The sequence below is a fragment of the Diaporthe batatas genome, assembly GCF_019321695.1.
Source record: "Diaporthe batatas strain CRI 302-4 chromosome Unknown Contig00005, whole genome shotgun sequence".
Classification (NCBI taxonomy): Eukaryota; Fungi; Ascomycota; class Sordariomycetes; order Diaporthales; family Diaporthaceae; genus Diaporthe; species Diaporthe batatas.
In genome coordinates this window covers 2669348-2693799 of record NW_025408552.1, presented here as the reverse complement: position 1 = coordinate 2693799, position 24452 = coordinate 2669348, and the positions used below count along the sequence as shown (strand labels likewise).

The window sequence follows — 24452 nt, the reverse complement described above, 5'->3', positions numbered from 1 at the left end:
TAATATTATAATATAAAGGCAAAGCTAAAAGTCTACTTGTTATATATAATTATTTTTATTTAGTTTTATTTTATATTAAACTAGTTTTAGGCTATAATTATGCTAGTAAATTAATATAATAAATATATATTAATTATAGCTATAATTTTATTTTTTATTTTTAAAATATAAAGCATATTAAAAGGTAATATTATTAATATATAAAATCTATTATTATAAACTTTTAGTTACTAATAAAACTAATAAAGCCTTATTATATAAGATTTTTAATTAATTATAAAATTAGTTAGCTATATTTATATATTTATATATATATTAGTTTTAAATTTTATTTAATTTAATTTAAATATTAACTAGTAATACTTTTATAATATTTAAAGTTTAAATTTATTTTTACTATTTTTATAATAAAATTGTATTATAATTTAGCTTAAATTATTAAATATATTTATTTAAAAGCCTTAATTATATATTAATATACTTTTAATACCCAAATCTTAATAATATTAAATTTATTATTAAAATATATAAAAATAAATTATTTATAAAAAGGGCTATAGGTATATTATATAATATTAATATAAAACTAGTTCCTAACTAATTATAATATATCTGTTATATTTACTATAATAAAATAAATTACCTTATTATATACTTTTTAAAAATAATTTAAAAGCTTTAAAAATTATATATTTAAAATTAATAAGTTTTAAAAGCGGCTATATATATATAATAAAAGTAAGGTTATTATTAGGATAGTTACATTTTATTAATAAAGGTAAATATTTTAAAACTATAATAAAGCTAGTTTTAACTTTATTATTAGTAATAATTTATTTATAAATTTTTATAAATAGTAAATTTATTATAGCTACTATTATTTATTTAAATAATATTTTATACTTTTAACTAAAAGTTTAATATTTTAAATTAGTGGTAATATATTTATGGTTTTAGTAATAATTAATAGAAAATAATAATTATAAATAATAGTATTATATAGCTTACTAATAAAATATATAAAATTAGTTTTATATTATTTATTAATTATTTATAGAACTTAGCTAATATTTTATTGCTTTAAACTTATAAAGCTTTTTTATATAAGGATAAATACTAAAATAGCACCTTTTATATTATTATTTTTATAAAATTTATTTTATATAAGATATTTACTATATTAAAGTTAAAAAATTTTAATATATATTAGTATATAGTTGAACTAGTATAATATAAAAATATAAATATATATATTATAAATTATAATTTTTTATAAGTATATATAGTTATATATACCTATATAATATTAGTTTTTAATACCTATTAGGCAAGTAATATTTAAATAAAGTTTAAGTTTAGGCTAAGTTATAAAAGTAAGAAGTTTTGGCTAAATATATTAATAAAAACCTATTTTTTATATTATAAAAAGTTTAAAATAATATTTTAAATTATATTAATATTTTTAAAGTTAGCCACCTAATTATATACTTCTTTAAAACTAGTTTTAGTTTAGCTAAAGTAATTAGAAATAGCAAGTCCATTAATTAATAGTATTATTTTACATATTATGCCTTATTAAAAGGTATTTATTATATATAAAAATCTTAATTTAAGCATTAATAATTTTAAATTTAAAATAATTAATAAAATAAAATTAACCTTTAAAATAGACAATTTATAAATATAACTCCTATAAGCTTTAATATATTATATTTTATTTCCTTAAAATATACTTTTAAAACTAATTGCTTAAATATACTTAATTTACCTAAAACTAGTTTATAATTATAATAAAAATAAAGCTAAGTACTATTCCCATTTAATATAATAATAGTTTATAGTACTATTTTACTTAAAAATAATAATAATAATTTCTTAAGTCTTTTATAACTTATATAAAAGTTAAATTTATTAAATAGCTTTAATATAATAAAAATAAAGCAAATTTTAAAGTTTATTAAATATAAATATTATTTTAATTTAAAACTAGTTTTAAATTATTATATAGAAAAAGCTATATATTAAGTCTATTAAGCCTTTAAAAACTTATTTATCTATTATAATATTTTCTTAAAATGGTACTATAATATTTATATACTTAACTTAAGCCTTATTTTTATAGGCTAAATAGTAGTAATATAAAATATAACTAATAGAAGAAAGAACTAAAAAAAAAAAAAAGATAAAGTAATAATAATTAAAGGTTAAAAAGCTAAAATTAAAACTAAAGCTAAAAAAGTATTAAATAGGTAAATAGTAAAAATAATATAAATATTTGCTATTAGTGTAATACTAGTTTTATATTAATTTAAAACTTTTATTTTTAATAATAGTTAAAGTAATAAAGTGTGCTTTAATTCTCTTTTAATAGATATTATAATTTACTATATTTAATATATGCTTTATAATAAGTATATAGCAGTATTTATATTATAGCTTTTATATAATTTTAAAAATCTTTATATTAATTAGTATAATAAAATAATTTAGAAAGAATATAATAATTTATAATATTATATTTTATTTATAATAAATTTTATTAAACTTTATTTATAGCTATATATTAAGCTAGTTTTAAACTTATTTTAAAGTAGTTAAGTTAATATTTAAAGTTGTAGCTAATATAAAATCTATATTTATATTTACTATATTTTTAAACCTATTTATATTAATAATAAAGCTACTTGCATTTAAAAATATAATAATAGCCTTTAAAACCTTTTAATATTATATAATAAATAAGGTATTAATTTTAAGGCCCTTTATAAAAATGCTAGGTAACCTATTTTAAATTAAATTAAAGCTATTAAAAAAGGAAAGTATTAAAATATTTAAGGAAATATCCTAATAATACCAGGCAATTTATTAAATATAAAAAAAGTACTTTTAAAAAATATAAATATAATAATTTAATATATTTTATTTTAAAAATATATTTTAATTTTAGCTAAATATAGCTATTATTAATAGGCTACTACTATGCTAATTTTATAAAAATAGGTATAATTATATATTCTTTTAGTATATTTAAAAGTGCTTTTAATAAAAGAATTTCTATATATAGTAATAATATTAATTAGTAACTAAATTAAGAAAAGGTAAAATAATAAGCTATAAATAAAATTTTTATAAAATATTTAAAGCCATCTAAAATTAGCTTTAAATTAATTATTAAAATGGTATATTTTTATTATAAAATTATATATACCCTAATAATAATAATAGTTGTTATAATTAGCTAAAAGTAAGCTTATTTTAATATTATTATAAGTAAAATAAAAATAGAAGTTAGTAAGGTTTATTTATAGGCTTTATATATATTAGGGCTAGTTTAATAGTAATTTTAAACTAGTTTTATAATTAATATTACATATTAATTTTAAAATTATACTTACTTACTATTTTACTTACTACTTTACTTATTACTTTATTTATTATTTTATTTACTATTCTACTTACTATTTTATTTATTACTTTATTTATTATTTTATTTATTATTTTATTTATTATTTTATTTATTATTTTATTTATTATTTTATTTATTATTTTATTTATTATTTTATTTATTATTTTATTTATTATTTTATTTATTATTTTATTTATTATTTTATTTATTATTTTATTTATTATTTTATTTAATATTTTATTTAATATTTAATATTTTATTTAATATTTAATATTTTATTTAATATAATAAATAAATATAATATTTATTAAATATTTAATATTTTATTTAATATTTTATTAAATATTTAATATTTTATTTATTATATTATTTAATATTTATTAAATATAATAAATAAATATAATATTTATTAAATATTTAATATTTTATTTAATATTTTATTTAATATTTTATTTAATATTTTATTTAATATTTTATTTAATATTTTATTTAATATTTAATATTTTATTTAATATTTAATATTTTATTTAATATAATAAATAAATATAATATTTATTAAATATTTAATATTTTATTTAATATTTTATTAAATATTTAATATTTTATTTATTATATTATTTAATATTTATTAAATATAATAAATAAATATAATATTTATTAAATATTTAATATTTTATTTAATATAATAAATAAATATAATATTTATTAAATATTTAATATTTTATTTTAAAATATATATTTTATATTAAAATATTATAAAATAAATTTTAATTATATATAATATTTATTTAATTAAAAATTAATAAAATATTTTAATAAAATTAATATAAAATATAAATATATATAATAAATTTAATAAATATAATATAATAAATATTAAAATATATATAAAATATAAATTTTAAATATATAAAATTTTAATATTTATTATATTAATAAAATTTTAAATAAAATAAATTTATAAATAAATATAAATATAAATATAAATATAAATATAAATATAAATATAAATATATATTTTATATTTAATATAAAATATAAAATTTTATTATAAAATTTAATAAAAATTTAATAAAAATTTAATAAAAATTTAATAAAAGTTTAATAAGGAATTTAATAAGGAATTTAATAAGAAATTTAATAAGAAATTTAATAAAAATAATATTTTTATAAATTATAGTTAATTTTATAAATAGATTTAAATTAGTTTTAAAATAGTTATAAATTAAATTATTATAAAATACTAGTTAAATTTAAAGCCTAATTTAGGCCTATTTAATAAATATTAAAACCCTTATATAAAACTGCTAATACTTAAAGTATTTTAATTTAATGCTAATAAAATTTTTAAATTAGTTTTAAGCTAGTTATTAATTACTTTAAATAAGTTTTTAAAATAGGCTATAATAACTTTATTATTAATATAATATTTACCTTTTTAAAATATACTTATATAAAGTTAGGGCAATTATAATATTACTATATTTTTAAAAAAGGGTATACGCCTAGTTATTAGTATAATTATAAGCTATAAACTATATTAGAAATTAGTTTTATATAAATATAAAGCTATTTATATTTTAAATTAAAGTCTTTATAGTTTTTATAAATTTATTTAGCAAAATTATTTTTTTTAATAATACTAATTATATTTAACTTTATATAAGTTTTATATACTTATTTTTAAATTAATTTGGAATTAATTTTAATTTATATATATATAATTTATAGTTAAAACCTAATTTTTTAAATTAATTTTTATAAGGCGCTTTTTTAAGGGCTAAGCCTTTTTATAAAGGCAAGCTAAGTAAGCCTTTATATTTAAATTTAAATTAATTAAAAACTAATAATAAATAAAATAAATATAAAATATACTATTTTTATTAATATTATTAATAGTATTATTAAAGTTGGTAATAGCTTAGGTAATATAATTTAACTTTACCTTTTTAATATAAGCCTTTTTAGTAATAATAGCAATATTAGTTTAAGTTTAAGCCTTAGCCTGCTTATATAAATAAACTTTATAAAATTTAGTATTATTAGTATTAAAAATTAGTTTTAAATTAGTTAGTAATTAGTTTTAAAATTATATAAAATTCTATATATATTCTTCTATTTATTTTATATATTTTAATAGTAGCAATTTATAATGGCCTTATAGAATTTTAAAGCTAGTTAAAAACTAGTTTAAAGCTAAATGTAATATACTAATTAATTATATTAATTTTTTTATTTTTAAAGTGTTTTTTACCCTTATTAATATTAATAGTATTTTTTTTTTATTTAATTTTATAGTTATTATAAATATATTTATAAAAAGAAAATGCTAATATAGGGCCTTAAAATTAGTTAGAAACTAGCTTTAAAAAGGCGTAAAGCTTTTATTATATTTTTTAGAAATATATTTTTTATTTCTTTAAGTTATAGTAGTAATAAAAGATTTTATTATATTAGTAATTAGTAATATATTTTTTATAAATTATATATTTATTAATAGGGCTAATAATTTAGTATAAAACTAATTAAAAATTAGTTTAAAACCTAATTTAAAATATTTATATTTTTAATTATAATAAGGGTAAATAAAATAATATTAATAGGGCGCTTTTTTAGGTTATAATATACTTTATAATTTTTTTATATATATATATTAGTTTTTATTTTAAAAAAGGCTTTAAATTAATTTTAATTTATTTATGTTTATACCTAAAAGGGTTTTTATATTATATTTAAAAGTTATTATAACTAGCTTTATTAATAAAAAAAAAAAAAAAGGGAAAATAATTATTTAGGTTAAAAGGAACTAGTTTTAAGAAAATAAGAAAATTTTTTTATAAGCTAAAAAAAAAAAACTTATTATACTAGTATTTTGCTAGTATTAGCTATTATTATTTTGCTTTTATTTTATTTATAATAGCTTTAAATTTGTTACTAGCCCCTAGCTAGCTTAAAACTAGTTTAATATTATTTTTAAATTAGGGCTAAGAATAGTTTAAATACTCTATTTTTCTAAAATGTAGTTATATGGTATCTCCTTTATACCTTTCTTGATCCCTGCTAGTGGCTTGGCGCTAAGAGGTTAGCCGAGCTTTTGCCAAGAGGTTAGCCGAGCTGGTAAGCCCCTATAACCCCTCGCAGCTGCATCCGAGAGGTATCTGGCTATAGTGGGTGGGGGTGGATGCGGGCAGCTGGTTGGTCTGGCCCCCTCGATGCCTTGCTTCTGCTCCCGACTGCTCGCCGAAAATCTGGGCCGCAGTGGCCTCTGACCAAACAACAGGTGCTACTGTTAGGGGGCCCTGTCCGCCGCCTCCTTCCTTGCCAGACAGACAGACAGACAGGCCGGTACTGCGTAGTGTAGAGTAGAGTAGAGTAGAGTAGCGTAGAGCGTGCTTACTACTAGGTACCCAAGGCTGCTGATGATCCCCTGCCCGCTCCTATCACCCGCACTGCAGCACGCTGTTAAGAGCCAGGGCCAAGGCAACTAAGGCCTGTCCCATTGCCCGAAAAAAACCACCAATCTGTTCTCATTCAACAGGCCCCGTTATTTTTCTACCGCCCAGTCTCTCTCACATCCAGTCCTCCCTTCACACCGACAGTATCCCAACCACACGACACGACAAGACCACGAGCATCACCTCGCCCGACCTCTATCAACACTGACACTGTGAGACCCCACTGCATGTGAGTCTGCCTTTGCCCCCTTTCCTTGACGACCGCCATCATCACCCTCTGCCCACTGCATCGCGACCCGACCAGTCCACCTCTATCATTATCATCGACATCGTCATCGTCACCCTACCATCCTCGTATCAAGGGGCGGCCTGCAAACGACACGCGTGCCTCGTGCCTCGTGACCCTGCCCTCAATCCCATCCTGTGCCTTCTTCCCGTTTATCTGTCACCTCCAAATCATCTCGGGCCGCAGCCTGGCTACACCTTGCCTGTGTTCCTTGCTGCCTTGTCCCTCCCGAGTCCTGCCTGCGCCGTCCGTTTCTGCTATCTGTCATTTACCCCGGCACCGAGTACAAAGGTGTGCTCTCTCTGCCGCAGCGCTCAACCCTCGCGCCGCCCTCCCATCCATCGCAATCAACTCGACACCATTGTGAAATAGTCGGTTTCCGATTTGCTGACCCCGAACCGATCGCGCAGATAAAGGGTCTTGTTCTCGCCTCCTCACACACATCCTAGCTCAAGCGTCATCACATACCGCCAACATGGGTCTCTCCATCTCAAAGCTGTTTGACCGTCTGTGGGGAAAGAAGGAGATGAGAATTCTGATGGTCGGCCTGGACGCTGCCGGAAAGACTACCATTCTCTACAAGCTCAAGCTGGGTGAAATCGTCACAACCATTCCCACCATCGGTATGTCGGCCCAACCCAACCCGCTTCAAGATAACCCTCAATTGCCTGTCGGGCACGGATTGGCTCGCGTGCTGACCCCCGTAAAGGCTTCAACGTCGAGACGGTCGAGTACAAGAACATTTCTTTCACCGTGTGGGATGTCGGTGGACAGGACAAGATTCGACCTCTGTGGAGGCACTACTTCCAGAACACCCAGGGTATCATCTTCGTCGTCGACTCTAACGATCGCGATCGTATCGTCGAGGCCCGGGAGGAGCTTCAGCGTATGCTGAACGAGGACGAGTTGCGCGATGCCAACCTCCTCGTCTTCGCCAACAAGCAGGATTTGCCCGTAAGTATCTCCTGATGCGACCCGCCCCCCCCCCCGCCCCGGATGGCTCGCTTTGCTAACCACGCGACAGAACGCAATGAACGCCGCAGAGATCACAGACAAGCTTGGCCTCCACAGCCTGCGACAGCGTGCCTGGGTATGCCTCAGCCCCTCCTCCCCCTCAAGATTCCCTGGCGCAGCAGTATGCTAATCAACGAGCAGTACATCCAATCCACTTGCGCTACTTCCGGTGATGGTCTCTATGAAGGTCTCGAGTGGCTCGCCACATCCCTCCGCAAGGCTGGCAGCGCCTAAGGCGTCGGTTTCGACGGATATCTCCTCGGCAGTCCGCACTCGGTTGTGCCTCACAAGTTACCTCAACGCAATCGAATTTATTTAAGGACAATGAACCAGGACATAATGCATCGCAAGGTGGTCACGAATGAATCAGTAGAGCCGCTAATCGGGGCAAACGAGGTCATTTCGCACGCTTGGTCTTTCGCGGAAAGAAAGGCGGGGAACGGGGCGCAACGGGGCAAGGAATCTTTGTACGATTTGAGGATATGATTCCGACTTTTTCAAGACACGTCACGTCCCTCTTTCATCAACAGCATTTGATACGAGGGAGGGAGTGGGTTACGAATCAAAACGAAAGGCATTATGTTGGTCTGGTCTTTCAATCCTCGCCGCCTCATCGAGCTTTAGATACGCGAGTGGGAGAGAAGGAGGAATCAGTGGTCCACCCTTGCATCAGCTCGCTCCCCCCGCCTCTCGGGGCTCCTTCTTGACACGCAAAGCAGGAGTCTTTCTTGTTATCGTCGTTTTTACATAGACTGGTTTTATTTTTGCTCTTCCACTGTGCGCCTTGGTCTTTGTCTCGCACGCGCCATGGGACAAGAAAGAAAAACACCACGTCTTTCCGTCAAAGTCACCACTCATTGTCTTATGCCAGAGGCGCGGTTCGGGTCGGCATTTGTGTAGTCAAGTAAGAAGAAAAGTTTGCAATACACATCATCGTTTCTTCGAGCAAGCCTCGAGGCATGATTAATTCTTTTCCCAAAGTTTAGGCCTCTCCGCTGCAAAATATCCGGAGAGGCCCCACCATCGAGGAAACATTCTAGAAGCGAGAGCGAGGCTCTGGTCCCTTGGTGCATTGCGCAACGTCAGCAACATTTGTTGCGGCTCGGATGACCCACTAGTAAGTCACTGCGTTTCAACCCTCTCACAGTTCTGTTCCCCTTGCGCCCCCTGCGCGGTACTCGAGATTGGATGAGCCTGAGTTACTCGGTGCTGGTTACCAAACTGCCACATGTTCCATTCATTACCGCTGATGGCCGCTGCTGCCTGCCATTATCCATGTCCAAAATATACAATAGAACAGGTGGGATGTAGTAATTGTGAAGCCTAAACTTGATCATCCACCCCGCACCACAAGGCCAAGCAAGTCAAGCAAGCTGACCGTCGGGGTTTCTCTCTCTTAGCAACGCAAAGGTAAATACGTATTCTCTGACGCGGCGAAACGAAACAGACGCGGACAGGTGGCCTTTTCCCACAGGACTCGATCGGCTACCTCGCCGTTTCTCTTTGGGGATTTCCCCCCCCCTTCCTGTTCTTTGTCTCGCCCATCCCGCCCCGGCAAGAGTTGACACACGCCCCCCTGGGCTGGACTGCGGGTCCAAGGGTCGCGTCCCGTCCCCTCTTCTCTCTCCTGGGGTCGAGTGTCAGGAATCGGATTGTGCGCACAGTCCGTGTGAAAGGATGGGGTATCCCAGGGGCCTTCTGGGTGCTTGTGCTTGGTGTGCATTGCTTGTCCAGTTGGGCGCTATTTGGCCCCCTCGACGTTGAAGCTACGGACATCAGTGCGCAGACCGTCGATGAGATGATTGTGTGGGCAGTTCGTTAGTGATTGACGATGATGGCCTCTGCACATTTATGTGCAGTACGCATTGCTGTTTGGATTTGCACGCAGATGAGCTGCTCTAGTGCTCACCCATACTTATAGGATACATGAACGATCTTCGTCTGAATGATTTGGTACTTCAAACCTTTTCGAAAAGTGAAATTATTGGTATCTTTGAGAAGAGATGCACATGAATATACAATAGGACGCCAATGCATGCCACTGTCACTGTCGTAGACTTTTTTTTCCCCAGCCATATTTCCCTATCCCCATAACGCCACTGATGAAAATGTCATACCGTAAGACCAACCCTATGACTCGCCCTCAGCATTGACCTCCAGATCAGACCCGTCTTCATTGACAGACACCACAGCCGTCTGGCCCATCTTGATCTGGCCCCTGATGATCTTGTCCGCCAGCTTGTTGCTGATCTTGTGCGTGATGAGCCTGTTGAGCGGCCTCGCGCCGTACTTGGGCTCGTAGCCCTTGTCGGCGAGCCACGTCCGCACCCCGTCGGGGACGCTGAGCGTGATCCTCTTGTCGTCGAGGCGCTCCTGCAGCTCCCTCAGGCGGATGTCGACGATGTCGCGCAGCGCCTCACGCGACAGCCTCCTGAAGAAGATGAACTCGTCGAGGCGGTTGATGAACTCTGGCGGGTAGTTTGCGCTGACGACGTCCATGACGTCCTTCTTCACCTTGGGGGAGACGGAGCCGTCCTCGCGGGCGTGGTCGTCGCTCACGATGATGTCCGCGCCGAGGTTCGAGGTCAGCACGATGATGGTGTTCCTAAAGTCCACCTTGTGGCCCTGGGCGTCGGTGAGGTAGCCCTCGTCGAGGACCTGCAGCAGCAGGGCCGAGATGTCGCGGTGGGCCTTCTCGAACTCGTCAAACAGCAGCACGGCGTAGGGCTTCCTCCGCACCGCCTCGGTCAGCTGGCCCGCGTCGTCGTAGCCGACGTAGCCCGAGGGCGCGCCGATGAGCCGCGAGATGGTGTGCTTCTCCTGGAACTCGCTCATGTCGAAGCGCACGACCGCCGACTCGGTCGAGAAGAGGAACCCCGCAAGCTTCTTGCACAGCTCCGTCTTGCCCACGCCCGTCGGGCCCAGGAAGAAGAAGCTGGCGAGCGGCCTGTTCTCGCCCGAGAGCCCGGCGCGCTGCATGCGCACGGCGTTGGCGACGGCCTCGAGCGCCTCGTCCTGGCCCTTGACCGACTGCCGCAGGGTGTCCTCCATGTGCACCAGCTTCTCGATGTGCCCTGACGTGAGCTTGGACACGGGGATGCCAGTGATGCGGGCGACGACCTGTGCGATGTCATCTGCAGTGACGCTGTCGTGGATGAGGGTGCCGTCCGTTTTGGGCTGCTCTCCCTCCTCTCCCTCCTTGGGCAGCTTCTGCTCCAGGGACGGGATCACGCTGTATCTGAGCTCAGAGGCACGCCCGAAGTTGCCCTCTCTCTGGGCCATCTCGAGCTCGACCTTTGCCTTGTCAAGGTCTGCCTGTGTCTTCTTGATATTGTCGATCTCGCCACGCTCCTTGTCCCATCGCTCATTGAGCGTCTTGACCTCGTCTTGCAACGCCTGCAAGTCGGCCTCCAACTTCTCCCGGCGCTCCCGACTCGCGACGTCCTTCTCCTTCCGCAAGCTTTCCAGCTCGATCTGAATGGTCATGATCCTCTGATCAAGCCGCATGATGTCTTCTGGCTTGCTCTCTTGCTGCAGCCGCAATGAACTTGCAGCCTCGTCCATCAGGTCGATAGCCTTGTCGGGGAGGAATCTGTCTGTGATGTAACGGTTCGAGTATGTAGCCGCGGCAACCAGGGCCCCGTCGGTGATGCGGACTCCGTGATGGACCTCATACTTGTCCTTGATGCCACGCAGAATGCTGATGGTATCCTCCACGGTGGGTTCATTGACCAGGATGGGCTGGAACCGCCGTGCCAGAGCCACATCCTTCTCGATAAGCCGGTACTCGTTCAGCGTGGTCGCACCACAGCACTGGAGCTCGCCACGAGAAAGTGCCGGCTTGAGCAGGTTCGAGGCATCGATCGAGCCCTCGGCCTTGCCGAGCCCAAGCAGCGTGTGCAGCTCATCGATAAACAGGATGACCTGGCCCTCTGCCTGCTCCACCTCGCTGAGCACCTTCTTGAGCCGCTCCTCGAAGTCGCCGCGGAACTTGGCGCCCGCGATCAGGCTTCCTAGGTCCAGCGTGATGACGCGCTTGTTCTTTATCGACTCGGGCACGTCGCCCCTGACTATCCTCAGCGCCAGACCCTCCAAGATCGCCGTCTTGCCCGTGCCCGCCTGGCCGATCAGGACGGGATTGTTCTTGGTCCTCCGCGACAGGACCTGGATCGTCCGCTGGATCTCCGCGTCCCGCCCGATGACTGGGTCCAGCTTGCCTTCTTTTGCCTTGGCTGTGAGGTCGATTCCGTATTGTTCGAGTGCCGGTTTCTCCTCCCCGCCGCTCATGTCCATCCGGTGCGTGCCCCCTGGCGGGTGCGGTCGGCCGTTCGCATAGTGTCGCACTGTCGAGATGGAGGGTACAAGTCGTGGGGGGTTACATCTTGGTGTTGTTGTGGTGGGTGTTAAAGCTGAGTCGGCAAGAGTTGGGCGGAGAGCTAAGACTCTCGCCGTCGATCGACTGGTTTGCGCATTTGCGATGCGCCGTGTGGACGAAAGTAGGTTTCTCCTCGTTAACATCGTGAAGCAGTTGTGGCAATGTGATTCTCTACGCTGCAAAAGGAAAGTTGAGAAAGGAAACAGTCGCTCGTCCTCCCCATCAAATAATTCTTGAACTGGGGGCCCCACCGAATCAACATCTAGAAGCCGAGCCTAACCACACTATGACGCCGACACGGCTGGATATCTCGAGAAGCTTCGAGCTGCGGCCCGCGGCTTGCAGCCGTTAACACTAGACCCATGTCGCGAGGCCTTATCGATAACACCACTTCATGGACGGACCCACATCCTTGCGTCCCCATAAATAAGTTTTTGGCCTCAACTTTTCCACGCGCGTCTTTTCACATCCTCACCACAAACGAGGTAACACGCAAGCAAGCGTTCTCGGGCCAGCGCCTCGAGGTCGCATTGCGCGACAGCTTCTCCCATCATATATAAAAGGTAAGCGACTGACTTCAATTATCCACCTATTCTACAGAACCTCCCTCTACGTGATGAATACATTGGTCCGTGTTTCTGAGCAGCTTAAGACCCTGTTCAAATGAGGAAACCAACAAGCACTTTGTGCATTTCTGATCGCTTCTCTCACTTTGCACTTTTGTACCTCGTCCCATGGCTCATCAGCGTGCTGACTAGTGCATCAGGTTATGCTCCTTCCTCTAGGCGCGGTCTAGCATGATCAGGACCCTGTTGTGAAGCAGTGCCGAGCAACGAGTCGACTGGTGGGGTAGCTGCCACAGGCTCTACTCCGATGTAGCACAATAATGAAAATAGACCAAAACCTATTTGAAATAGTGACAAGACATTTGTTCCAAATAATTGTTCAATTCTATGCCGGTGTAAGCGTGTGACTTGACCGATGGGGGAGGCCAGTATTTGAACCGCTCCGTTGGACACTGCAGAGCTGTGCCAAATCGCTCGCGATCGCTTTTGATAGCAACGGCACTGCTCGCCCAGTCCTCAGTGTTGTTGCGGTCTACTCAGGGCAGCAGTCACAAGTCTTCCAAGCGTGCTATCAGGATTAATTGTTCCCGGATCTCAAGTCTGCACAACAACAACCATTGCAAGACACAACTCAATCAAATTGGATATGTCGCATACGACCAAGACAGACCTAGACACGCGCCTTTTCTCTGAACGCCATTCCTTGTCGAATAAAGATGTTGAAAGCTCCACAGCCACTCAATGTTGAAGTATTTTTTTGGTCCCCGCCCCGCTGTCCTATATGCCCAAACCAGCCTCCCCCGTCTCAGCGTTTCGCGATTTCGTGGGGAAGCGCAAATGCAAGTCGTGTCCAAAGTTTCGAAAAGGGTATCTACACCATCTAACTGATTCTTCCTGAACCCTCGCATGGGCAACATCTCCTTCTGCGCCCTCTAGTGGTGGAAGAGGCGGATGTTCTGCTCAATGAAGGTGATGCCCAGCTTCTCAGCCGTCTCAAAGACCGGCTGGTCGTTCTGGCTACCACCTGGCGCAGCGATGTACTTGACGCCTGACTTCGCAACACGGTAGACGTTGTCGGTAAAAGGGAACTGTGATCGTAATTAGTCTCCGTGCTGGGACATGTGACCGATGGGTTGTTGCACTTACGAATGCATCGCTGGACACAGCGACGTCAGTGAGCTTGCCGAGCCACTCCTCCCGCTCCTCAGCGGTGAACGCGTTGGGCACACCGTCGAAGGCTGCCTCGAAAGACTCCCTCTCAGGTCCGTCCTTGGGCAGCTGGCCGCTGACAAGCAGGTCGATCGCGTTGCTCTTGTCAGGGCGCTTGGTGCCCTTCTTCCACTTGATGTCGAGGACACGGGGGTGGAATCGCAGCCACCAGTTGTCGGCCTTGTCGCCAGCCAGACGTGTGCAGTGGATACGGGACTGCTGGCCAGCGCCGAGCCCAACAACCTGGCCCCTAGCAGCGTAGCAGACGGAGTTACTCTGCGTGTACTTCAGGGCAATGGTGGCGATGGTAAGGTCGCGGAGGGCACTCTCGGGGACGTTGGCGTCCTTGGGTGTGATGACGGTACCGAACGACTTAGGGCTGATCTCGAAGTCGTTGCGCTGCTGCGCAAGCGTGATGCCATAAACGGTGCGAGTCTCCTTGGGGTTGGGCTCGAACTCGGGGTCCATCTGCAGCACGAGGTACTTGCCACCCTTCTTCTTCTTGAGGATCGCCAGTGCGGCATCCTCATATCCAGGGGCGATGACACCATCAGAAACCTCCTTGGAGATGATGCTGGCAGTTGCGACGTCCACAACATCACTCAAGGCGATGAAGTCACCGAAGCTGCTCATGCGGTCGGCACCACGAGCGCGGGCGTAGGCCTGAGCCAGACCCGACTCATCGATGCCGGGGATGTCCTCAACAAAGTAGACCTTCTTCTCCTCGGCGGTCAGGGGCAGACCGATTGCGGCGCCTGCGGGTGAGACATGCTTGAAGCTTGCGGCCGCGGGCTTGCCCAGGGCTCGCTTGAGCTCCTTGACCAGGGGCCAGCTGTTCAGGGCATCCAGAAGGTTGATGTAGCCAGGGGAACCACCCAGAACCTTGAAAGGAAGCTTGCCCTCCTTGACATAGGCAGCTGCGGGCTTCTGGTGTGGGTTGGCACCGTAACGGAGGGCCATGTATTGGAGGCCCTCGGCGGCATATTGCTTTCGGAAGAAGTCGGAAATGGCCGCATCGTAGTCTGCGGTGTGCTCGAAGGCCTTGAGGGCGTACAGCCGGCGGCTGGACTCCTTAACCTCGCCGGCCTCGATCTCCTTGAGGAACTCTGCGTAGTCGGCAGGGTCCGAGAGGATCGTGACGCGGGAGTGGTTCTTCGCAGCGGCACGGATCAGCGTGACGCCACCAATATCAATCTCCTCGACAGCCTCGGGCACGGTAACGTTGATCTTGGCGACGGTGTCCTTGAAAGGGTACAGGTTGCAAATGACATAGTCGACCTTGTCAATGCTCTGCTCCGCCAGGTCCTTCTCGTCCGAGGCGAGGTTGCGCGCGAGGATGCCGGCGTGCACGGCAGGGTGAAGGGTCTTGACACGGCCAGCCAGCATTTCGGGGGCCTTGGTGATGGCCGAGATATCCCTGCGCGAGGAGAGCGTTGTGAGTAAGACTAGGACAACGAGCAACGGGACGTGTGTGCTGGTTCAAAGGTTTGGCCATACTCAACGGGGAATCCAGACTCGCGGATCATCTTGGATGTTCCTCCGGACGCAAGAATGCGGACATTTTGCTGGACCAGGCCCTTGGCCAGGTCAAGCAGGCCAGTCTTGTCATAGACAGAGACGATGGCAATGCGCTGGCCCGCGGACTGGTTTTGTGTGGCCATCTTGCTGGTGTTGACTGCTTCCCTGCTGCGAGATCGGGGTGAGGACTACCGGTCGGTGTTTGAATCTGTGCAAACAACCAGCCAGGCGAGGAGGAAAGACAGTGGCTGAAGAAACAATTCTGAAAACACGACAGGCTACAGCAGCGTCTTGACTGGGTTCCGAGAACGGTGCAGGAGTTTTCTCTGCTTTTGTAGTGGGCAGGAAAAAAATCCCAACTGCAGTGACCTTGCTCCCCGCGGGGTACGAGAAATTTGGAGGGGCTTATCTTGAACCCTGTTGCTGTGCTGTAAGGCCTGTGACGTGTGGCCCCAGTTCCAATAAAGTTACAGCGATTTTCATTGGGTGATCTAGCAAAAAAGCCCTGTGCTTTTTAACGGCTGGGCTCCGACGGCCCCTGCCCCCCATGCCTCCAGGATGCTGTGTAGGCCTAGTCGCTTCAGGTCTTGCGCAGACTGGGGTACGCGACAATAGTCTTCAATGCTCTTTAATCAGACGCGTCTTGTACGACCTCATGCCCAGAGAGCCACCATCGCATCTCCAACTCTGACAACCCGCACCCGTCGAATTTCTTGTCTGCCGTTTTGCATGACGGCACGTACATTCCAATGCCTATGTACGGCGAACAAGGGAATAAATTGGTATTTCTCCTCTTGCAAGGACATTAGCAAGCCCATGGGCTTTGATGTTGGACTTAACTGACAAGCTTAACCGTTCAAGGTCGGCCATGCCAAGAGAACACAGAACCTGGCAAACCTGCCCCCATACCAGACCGAGCTTGTCCGTGAGGTCGCCCGCGAAGTTCGTGATCTAGATCGCGATGTCGCCAGTCTCCTTGAGCCTTTCCAAGGATCATTTGATCCCAACGCCGACCAGGCCACAGCATGCACACTCCTCGTCAACCACCTATCAATGAGGAGGAACAAGCGTTGCCTGCTCGCGTATCACAAGACGAGGACGGACAAGCTTGAGGAACTGGTGTGGAGCGGTGCGGACGTGGTCGACCTGTCAGGACAGCAGCTTAGGGAAGCTGTTGGACCTGCTGGGGTCGCAACGCGCCCTGGCGACTCGGGGACCAGCAGTCTCAGCCCCCAGGAGGAGGACTATGTGAGGCAATTCGGTGATCTGCTGGCGGCATACAAGGGCCAGTGGACCGACATCGACCTCACCGGCAGCCTCGAGCCTCCTCGCGACTTGTTCATCGACGTGCGGGTGCTGAAAGACGCGGGCGAGATTCAGACTGAATATGGGTAGGCAAAGAACGAGACTATCTGCCGGGCTTCTTGGCTGACAATCCTACACAGTGCCATCACGTTGACCAAGAACAGCCAGTTCTACGTCCGACAAGGAGATGTGGAGCGACTCATCGCTCAGGGCTACCTCCAGAAACTGGGGTAGAGCGCAAGACAACGATATGACGAGTCGCTCGACGCAACAGAAGACGTTGCCTGGCCTGCACTCGTCTCCGTATGGATGAGTCTGCAGCCCAGACTGGCAGACACTGGCAGACAAGCGAAGCAGGTGGCAAGCAACGAAACCGGAGCTCGGCCACGAGCAATGCTTTCTGAGATGCTGTCAAATCAGGTTGTCGCCTGCATAAGCTCTCCTCTGCTGACTTTATCCAGCAATAGGGTCAAGATGCGCGCGACCTGACGACAGTATGAGGCGCGGGGCCCCGGCTCTTGCGACAATCCTCAGGTCATGCAGGCCAAAACCAGGGCAGCGTGACGACTGTTGCGGCGCGTCATGTCCGGCATCGCAGCAGAGTTGAAGCCGAGCTCATGTGGTGTGGTCTCGGCCAGGGGATTGGCTTTACAGGCAATTTACATGCATGAGCATGGGCCGTGCGGAGTGAGGGGGTTAATGAACTGATGGTTGTGTCACAGTCGCCTTGTGGTGCGCATCGGCAAAACGTATAAGCAGCATGTGAGGGGATATGCACGATGGGTTTCGTAGTCAAGATCGTGACAAAGTTCCTGCAGGCATGCCACTCGGGTGACTGGACGTTTGCCAAAACGAGAGCCGCCCAGGCCGTGGGGGAGCTGGGGAGGTACGGAGCAGCTAGGTATTTCGGCTAGCAGATCTGCTGCAGGTAAGGTGGGAATGGGGGCCAAATATAGCTTGAGCTTGACAGGACCTGTTGTGTACCACAGTAGCCGGGTCGGCAAAAACTGCCTCGCCTGGGCTGTACGAGGGTGAACCCAGCGCATATATATGGCTTCTGCGAATTTCAGAAGTCATGTTATACACAGTAATAACAAAGACACAGCACCTGGACCGACGACGGTGCTTGATTGAACAATCGAAATCAGTTGAAGCGGTTCGGTTTGCTGGAAGCTCAGAGTTTTGTCAGGCATTCAAGAGCAGGTGGAGAGGGTGCAGGATCAATGCCTGTCTCGAGGTACTGGGTACTGGGTACTGGGTACTGTACATGGGCGGCGGTCTCGCATTAAACTCAGCAGCACTTTACCCGAAGACGAGAATGTGGAATAACAACTGGCAGACATCCATCTTTCTTGTCCAGAGTCCAGACGTTGCAGAAGGTGCAGAACGGCCCCCTTTTCCACTGCCCCCCGGTCCATGCGGTGTCCCAAGAAACCCCTGCTTGGATCGATGGGGGTTTCTTATTCGCCAATTGACCGCATCTGACATCGGCCCCGCCCTGTGCTGGGGAAACTTGTCCAGCTTGTTGACGACGTGATGTGTTGTCTGGTCTCCAGATCGTCGTCAACCTCGCATTTTCGGACAGCTGCTGTGTGACGACGGCTGCTCTCCGCTGCTGAGCTTATTGCCCAATTCTCGGTATTGATTCGCACACACCGTCACTAGGCCGGGCAGAAGGGCCACGGCCTGCGTAGGTATGCGACTATGTGCGGCGAACTAATGCCTGCTCATGAGGTTGTGAGTGGGCCAGAGTTTGTTGGCTACCTCGCAGAGGATTAGTCTGCCAGCTCTGGCCAGCCCTGCGTGGGTTTTTTTCCCCCTAGTTTCTACCACGAGTCGCAATGGACAAGACCAGGCCTCGCCCAAGCTCGAGGTCGGTCGGTACCCGGTGCTAGAAGTACCCTAGTACCCAGTACCCAGTGCCCAATACCAGTGCCTTGGTGCACCGCTAGCCCGTGGCCTCCCATTCCACACAGCGAGGTGGCGCGGCCCCTCAAGATCCTTGCTCGTGAAGGCTTTGCATGGACATCGGATCCCAGACCGGAGAGGCAGGAGTGGCATTGGCATCCACATGCTTTTCAACTTTCTACACAGTACCACGGAGGGCCATTCTTCAACAAGTCCACACCAGCACCCAGGCTCCAGTCTCTCGCCCTGCTACTGCTACTGTGTGTCTATCACGTATCGTCTGCATTTGCATTTGCATTTGCATCCCTTCACGCCGGGCTTCTACCACGGTATTGCATCTTGCCATTCCTGCTTCCTTCCTTTGCCCTCACACTTCTGCCGCCCGACGGTCTTTCTTTTCGCACTCTGTTGCGGACCATTGCTGCAGTCGGGCTGGCTGCCGCATATATTCCGTCATCTTGACTGCTGTACTCTGTACGCTGTGGTCTGTGTCTTCGCCCTGTGACCCGGTAGTTTTTCATCACTGGTCAATAGGGACAAGAACCGGTGGCACGCCAGTTGACTAGCTACTTGGTAGCTACCCGCAGACGGCCTGTCCAGATTGCACCATATTGCCATCCGAGACATAATCTTTGCTCATTGCAAAAGCCAAAGGCCCCGTTGCATGGATAATGAGTCTCTGGCCCGACTCGTGAGATAACACCACTACTGCGACGATGGCATCACCCTCTACAGGCTCATGGCGTAGGAGGACCCAGTCCATCAGCTCGCAGGACCGGGACTCGTCAACCCCTACTCCCTCGCTCCTGACCTCTCCCCGGGCCAAACCTCAGAATATCGGCGACCCACGCCTGCTGTCCACCTCGAGCTCAACCGCCCACCGGGAGCCTATCCGTTCTTTTATCTCTGGCACCGCCCGAGACAGTCCAGGTGAGTCCCTTGATGTCCTATACATTCCAGTCTTGCCGTCTTCACATGCTACACCCTCTGCCCGGCCATGCAGACATCCACATTACTGGGGTTTGGTTACTGTGCAACGCATAAGTGGTTACACTCACCCAACTCACCCGCTTCCTCTGGCTCAATAACATCCATCATATCTGATCCCGCTCCGGCAAAACATGGCAACCACCACTTTACTAATACACACTGCAGCACCCATCGACAGCGCCCTGTACGCGAGGAGCGTCCGGGAGGACACAGCTGAGCTTGCTTCCTACTTTCTTTCAGACAAGACTCAGCGTTCCAGCCCAAACTTCCTGTCACGCCAGAGATCCCAGTCTTCACAGCAAAGGACCGAAGATTTGCTTGTTGGTGAGGATGACGAGGGTGAATCTCTAGCTGGCGGGACGGCAGACACCATCCTAGAAGAGTCTGAGCCCCCCTCGCCTGAAGAGTACTTGGAAGACCCCCACCAAGATGACGGTCCCTCAATGCTCGCAAACATGCTGAGGAGATCACCACCAGAGAGTTACAAGGACGCATTTATGCCCAAGGATGCGCAGCCTTCACAGCTCGGGCAGGGTCCGGGACTGGCTGCCCCGTTCGAAATCCACCCAAGCTCAGCAAGGCGCGACGACAGTAAATTGTGGGCACAAAGCGAAGATACAGTCGCCGAGAACGACACGGAGAACACGCCTTTACTGCGGAATAGGTCTCATGGGAGCTCCTATCTCGAACACGGGAATGGTTCTGCCGCCGTCGTCGACATCGAGAGCCAGAAGCCGCTTGAGTCCCGGAGCTGGCTGGCAGAGAGAGCGGACCGCGCAAAGACAGGCCTGCAGGGCTTCGCAAAGGCAGCTCATGATCCCCGATGCTGGGATGGTAAGGCAATCCTGCATACCTTGGTTGTCGATCCTGTCAAGACCCTGCCGGCAGTGTTTGTCGGTCTCATCCTCAACATCTTGGATGCCCTCTCATACGGAATGATTCTCTTCCCACTAGGGAACCCCATCTTTGCAAACCTGGGCCCGGCAGGAATTTCTATCTTTTATGTCAGCACGATCGTGTCGCAGATTGTCTTCTCAACGGGTAGTATATTCAAGGGAGGAGTGGGGTCCGAACTGATTGAGGTCGTGCCCTTCTTCCACAACATGGCCTCCACCATCACATCGCTTGTTGGGGAAGACAACCCAGACGCAGTCATCGCCACGACCATCTTTTGCTTTTCTTTCAGTTCGCTCATCACCGGCGCCGTTTTCTTCACCATGGGCGCCCTCAAACTTGGGGGTCTGGTCGGGTTCATCCCACGCCACATCCTCATAGGGTGCATAGGTGGCGTCGGCTGGTTCCTTGTTCAGACTGGTTTCGAGGTCTCCGCGAGGCTCGAGGGAAGCTTCCACTATGATTTGGACACGCTCCGGCTGCTATTCCGAGCCAACACCGTTCCTCTCTGGACAATACCCTTGGGCCTCGCCATAATTCTGTACATTCTATCGAGCACCAGCAAGCTCAAGGACAACCACTACGTCCTGCCTGTATTTATCTGCTTGGAGCCTGCCATCTTTTGGTTCTTTGTCGTCGTCCTCGACTCGCTCGAGCCTGAGCCACTGCGGCAAAAGGGCTGGATCTTCGAGTCACCGCCTGCCGGAGAGCCATGGTGGTACTTCTATACCCTCTTCAGTAAGTGCAGTCACTACCAGCCTTGCCACTGAGAAACTAACGATATTGCAGAATTCAACCTGATCCACTGGGAAGCGGTGGTAGAATGCATTCCAGCCATGCTGGCTCTCACCTTCTTTGGTGTATTGCACGTTCCCATCAACGTTCCAGCCCTGGCTCTTCAAACAGGGGAAGACCATGCGAGTCTCGATCGCGAGCTGAAGCTGCATGGTCTCTCCAATTTCCTGTCTGGCTGTGCGGGCAGCATCCAGAACTACCTGGTATATGCCAACAGTCAGTTCTTCATCAAGTCTGGTGGTAACAGTCGGCTTGCTGGATATCTCTTGGCCTTCTTCACTGCTGTAGTCCTGGTCATCGGCCCGGTGATCATTGGATTCATCCCGGTCATGATGGTCGGTACCCTGATCTTCATACTGGGTTTCGAGCTGCTGCTTGATGCGCTCTGGAACCCCAAATCCAAACTGAACATGCTCGAATACTTGACGGTATGCGGACTCCCCGGGCGGGTGGGATGTGTATTGCGCGAGCTAACAGAACCTCACAGGTTGTCGCTATAGTGCTAGTGATGGGCATGTACGACTTTGTTATTGGTATCGGAGTCGGAGTCCTGTTAGCATTCGCCTCATTGATCTTCCAGGCATCAAGAGTCTCGGCCATCCGCGCGACCTACTCGGGTGAGGTCGTGGGGTCGACTGTCCGAAGGAACCCATCACAGCAACACTACCTCCAGAAAGTCGGTAAACAGGTATTCCTGATGAAACTTTCGGGCTTTCTCTTCTTCGGCACGATAGTCGGCGTCGAAGACAAAATCCGCAAGCTCATCGCTGATGAGGAATTCGCGCGGCGGCCAATCAAGTATCTGATACTGGACCTCCAACAGGTCACTGGTCTAGATTACTCGGCTAGTGAGGCCTTTAGCACCGTCAGCCGGCTTCTCGCGGCCAAGGAGATCGTCCTCCTGCTGAGCGGCGTGGACACGGACAGCCCCATGGGTCGGGACCTGCGCGCGGTGGGGCTGGGCACCAGCTCCAACGGCACGCATGTCATCTTCAGCCCGAGCCTCAACTCGGCACTGGAGAACTGCGAGAACGAGCTTCTACGGACATTCTACACCAGCCAGGAGGCCTTCAAGTCTTGTAGGAATGCGGACGTGTCTGGGCTGGACGTGCCGGTGGGGAAAATGCTCGATGCTGCCGACAACAACCACCTGAGCGACGACCTGTTGGGGAGCTCGCCGCGCCGCAGCCACCTGCACAAGGCCGCACAGGAGTCGATGACGCAACGCGAGGTGATGCGGCTTTCCCGATGGCAGAACTTCAAGGAGCCGCTCCGGTTGATGCTTCAGATCTTCCATGACCTGTCGGACCGGAACGAGGACTTCTGGGTGCGGGCCAAGGACTTCTTCGTGCGCAAGGAGTTCTACCGCGGCGACGTGCTGTTCCGGGCGGGCGAGCCGGCGCAGGGCTTCTACCTCGTTGAGAGCGGCATCCTCAAGGCCGAGTACAACCTCCCGCAGGGGTGGCTGTACGAGAGCATCGTGGCGGGCACGACGTGCGGCGAGCTGCCGTTCTTCTCGGAGACCAACCGCACGGCCAAGGTGACGGCGGAGCGGGACTGTGTGGTGTGGCTGATGGACCGCGAGAACTGGGACCGGCTCCAGAAGCGCGAGCCGGACGTGGCGCAAGAGCTGTTGAGGATAGGGCTGAAGCTGACGAGCGAGAGGATGAGTAGTATCACCAGCTACGTGTTGACCATGGCGGGCTAGGGGTGCCAGGACGAAGGGGAGGGGGGGAGACGAGAGGGGCTTTTGGGCGGGTGGGGGGGCGGTTGCTTGTCCTCCCCCATCCTGCCCGCCTCTCTGCTTGACATGTATGTGCATATCAGCGGTTGACTTTTCGCACGGCGTCTAGATACCAAAATGGGGGCGCGGGGTTGGTGGTATGTGGAAAAGCGTTTTCTTGACTGGGCATTCGACGCCGAGGCTGGCTGATGTAGTGTACACGAGGATGTCGCACAGTCGCACAGTCGCACAGTCCTCTGAATCCAAAGCTGTTTTTTTTGTGGACTTGAGGTCTGACTCTGCCCTGGTTTGTCTTACCCGTTTGTGCCCTACCCAGTCACATCACAGTACGACTTATGATTGTTCTTCCAGTATATATGTAAGTCAAGTCACACAACCTTGGAATACTGGAGAGGTCTTGTGGGAACCTCTTTCGGTCGTACAGCCAAGGCCGGGAGTGTGCACATGCATTATCTCGAGCCCGGGCCCGAATCACCAACCTCGCAGGCCGTCCAGGGCCGTCGAATTACAGGGCGGGGAGTGGTTGAGGCTCTGTGTAGGCTGCAAGCCACATCAATGGACTCATTCTGGCCATCGATTGCGAGGGCGCCCCCAGGGCCAGGGCCAGGGGCCAGAAGCACCGGTAGATACGGGGGGAGGGTGTGGTGCGGTGCAGTATGGTTGGGCCTGCTGGTGAATCCTTGTCATGCAAAGTGCTTGCAATTTCTGCTGCAGTGGATGACCTGTCTGCCTGTATGTACTATGTAGTATCATGATATAGATCGCCATGGCGGGTGCTAGAAGGGTTATTCGGAGCTGGCCCTTGTCATGGTGAAAAGACCGACATGGTTTGCGCTAGCTGGTGCTGGTGTATGTAGTGAGCTGTGTCTGGTCGACATGTCGACATGTGTGATGTTTGGGATGTGAGGGTATGTAAGTATGTGTGTATGGTTCTGACCAGATACTTAGTAGGTGACTAGGGGGTTGGTAGGTGTGGTTGGAGGAGGG

General features: G+C 44.4%; 5 protein-coding genes across 5 annotated transcripts; 3 read left to right on the top strand and 2 right to left on the bottom strand.

Moving 5' to 3' along the window:
• Window positions 1–6839: 6839 nt before the first annotated feature.
• Window positions 6840–9128, top strand: KVR01_005598 (uncharacterized protein). Its single transcript, XM_044782857.1, has 5 exons — window positions 6840–7438; window positions 7558–7770; window positions 7857–8101; window positions 8172–8237; window positions 8303–9128. Exons 2-5 carry the CDS (start codon window positions 7623–7625, stop codon window positions 8393–8395), a joined length of 552 nt encoding a protein of 183 aa, XP_044646043.1. The 5' UTR covers window positions 6840–7438; window positions 7558–7622; the 3' UTR covers window positions 8396–9128.
• A 996-nt stretch (window positions 9129–10124) lies between these two features.
• KVR01_005358 (uncharacterized protein) lies at window positions 10125–12831 on the bottom strand. The gene has a single exon (XM_044792332.1). It carries the CDS (start codon window positions 12677–12679, stop codon window positions 10292–10294), a length of 2388 nt encoding a protein of 795 aa, XP_044645803.1. The 5' UTR covers window positions 12680–12831; the 3' UTR covers window positions 10125–10291.
• Window positions 12832–12995: 164 nt separating this feature from the next.
• KVR01_005012 (uncharacterized protein) lies at window positions 12996–16280 on the bottom strand. Its single transcript, XM_044781563.1, has 3 exons — window positions 15809–16280; window positions 14249–15728; window positions 12996–14190 (listed from the first exon to the last, which is right to left on the bottom strand). Exons 1-3 carry the CDS (start codon window positions 15970–15972, stop codon window positions 14035–14037), a joined length of 1800 nt encoding a protein of 599 aa, XP_044645457.1. The 5' UTR covers window positions 15973–16280; the 3' UTR covers window positions 12996–14034.
• A 117-nt stretch (window positions 16281–16397) lies between these two features.
• KVR01_005171 (DNA replication protein PSF1) lies at window positions 16398–18164 on the top strand. The gene is made up of 3 exons (XM_044786007.1): window positions 16398–16611; window positions 16691–17220; window positions 17275–18164. Exons 1-3 carry the CDS (start codon window positions 16579–16581, stop codon window positions 17366–17368), a joined length of 657 nt encoding a protein of 218 aa, XP_044645616.1. The 5' UTR covers window positions 16398–16578; the 3' UTR covers window positions 17369–18164.
• A 1034-nt stretch (window positions 18165–19198) lies between these two features.
• Window positions 19199–23445, top strand: KVR01_005026 (uncharacterized protein). Its single transcript, XM_044782294.1, has 4 exons — window positions 19199–19972; window positions 20198–21664; window positions 21716–22149; window positions 22209–23445. The coding sequence occupies exons 1-4, from the start codon at window positions 19759–19761 to the stop codon at window positions 23427–23429; spliced, it is 3336 nt and encodes a 1111-aa protein (XP_044645471.1). The 5' UTR covers window positions 19199–19758; the 3' UTR covers window positions 23430–23445.
• The last annotated feature ends 1007 nt before the right edge of the window (window positions 23446–24452 follow it).

What these genes read in the sequence shown, in the direction of transcription:
- KVR01_005026 (XM_044782294.1), top strand. Translation starts at nt 19,759, where the DNA reads ATGGCATCACCCTCTACAGGCTCATGGCGTAGGAGGACCCAGTCCATC. An exon ending in GTACTTCTATACCCTCTTCA is followed by an intron (nt 21,665 to 21,715) that starts GTAAGTGCAGTC and finishes ACGATATTGCAG; the next exon opens with AATTCAACCTGATCCACTGG. An exon ending in ACATGCTCGAATACTTGACG is followed by an intron (nt 22,150 to 22,208) that starts GTATGCGGACTC and finishes AGAACCTCACAG; the next exon opens with GTTGTCGCTATAGTGCTAGT.
- KVR01_005358 (XM_044792332.1), bottom strand. Translation starts at nt 12,679, where the DNA reads ATGTTAACGAGGAGAAACCTACTTTCGTCCACACGGCGCATCGCAAAT.
- KVR01_005171 (XM_044786007.1), top strand. Translation starts at nt 16,579, where the DNA reads ATGCCTATGTACGGCGAACAAGGGAATAAATTG. An exon ending in GCGAACAAGGGAATAAATTG is followed by an intron (nt 16,612 to 16,690) that starts GTATTTCTCCTC and finishes TAACCGTTCAAG; the next exon opens with GTCGGCCATGCCAAGAGAAC. An exon ending in GAGATTCAGACTGAATATGG is followed by an intron (nt 17,221 to 17,274) that starts GTAGGCAAAGAA and finishes AATCCTACACAG; the next exon opens with TGCCATCACGTTGACCAAGA.
- KVR01_005598 (XM_044782857.1), top strand. Translation starts at nt 7,623, where the DNA reads ATGGGTCTCTCCATCTCAAAGCTGTTTGACCGTCTGTGGGGAAAGAAG. An exon ending in CACAACCATTCCCACCATCG is followed by an intron (nt 7,771 to 7,856) that starts GTATGTCGGCCC and finishes ACCCCCGTAAAG; the next exon opens with GCTTCAACGTCGAGACGGTC. An exon ending in CCAACAAGCAGGATTTGCCC is followed by an intron (nt 8,102 to 8,171) that starts GTAAGTATCTCC and finishes ACCACGCGACAG; the next exon opens with AACGCAATGAACGCCGCAGA.
- KVR01_005012 (XM_044781563.1), bottom strand. Translation starts at nt 15,972, where the DNA reads ATGGCCACACAAAACCAGTCCGCGGGCCAGCGCATTGCCATCGTCTCT. An exon ending in GAGTCTGGATTCCCCGTTGA is followed by an intron (nt 15,729 to 15,808) that starts GTATGGCCAAAC and finishes CTCCTCGCGCAG; the next exon opens with GGATATCTCGGCCATCACCA. An exon ending in CTGTGTCCAGCGATGCATTC is followed by an intron (nt 14,191 to 14,248) that starts GTAAGTGCAACA and finishes TTACGATCACAG; the next exon opens with TTCCCTTTTACCGACAACGT.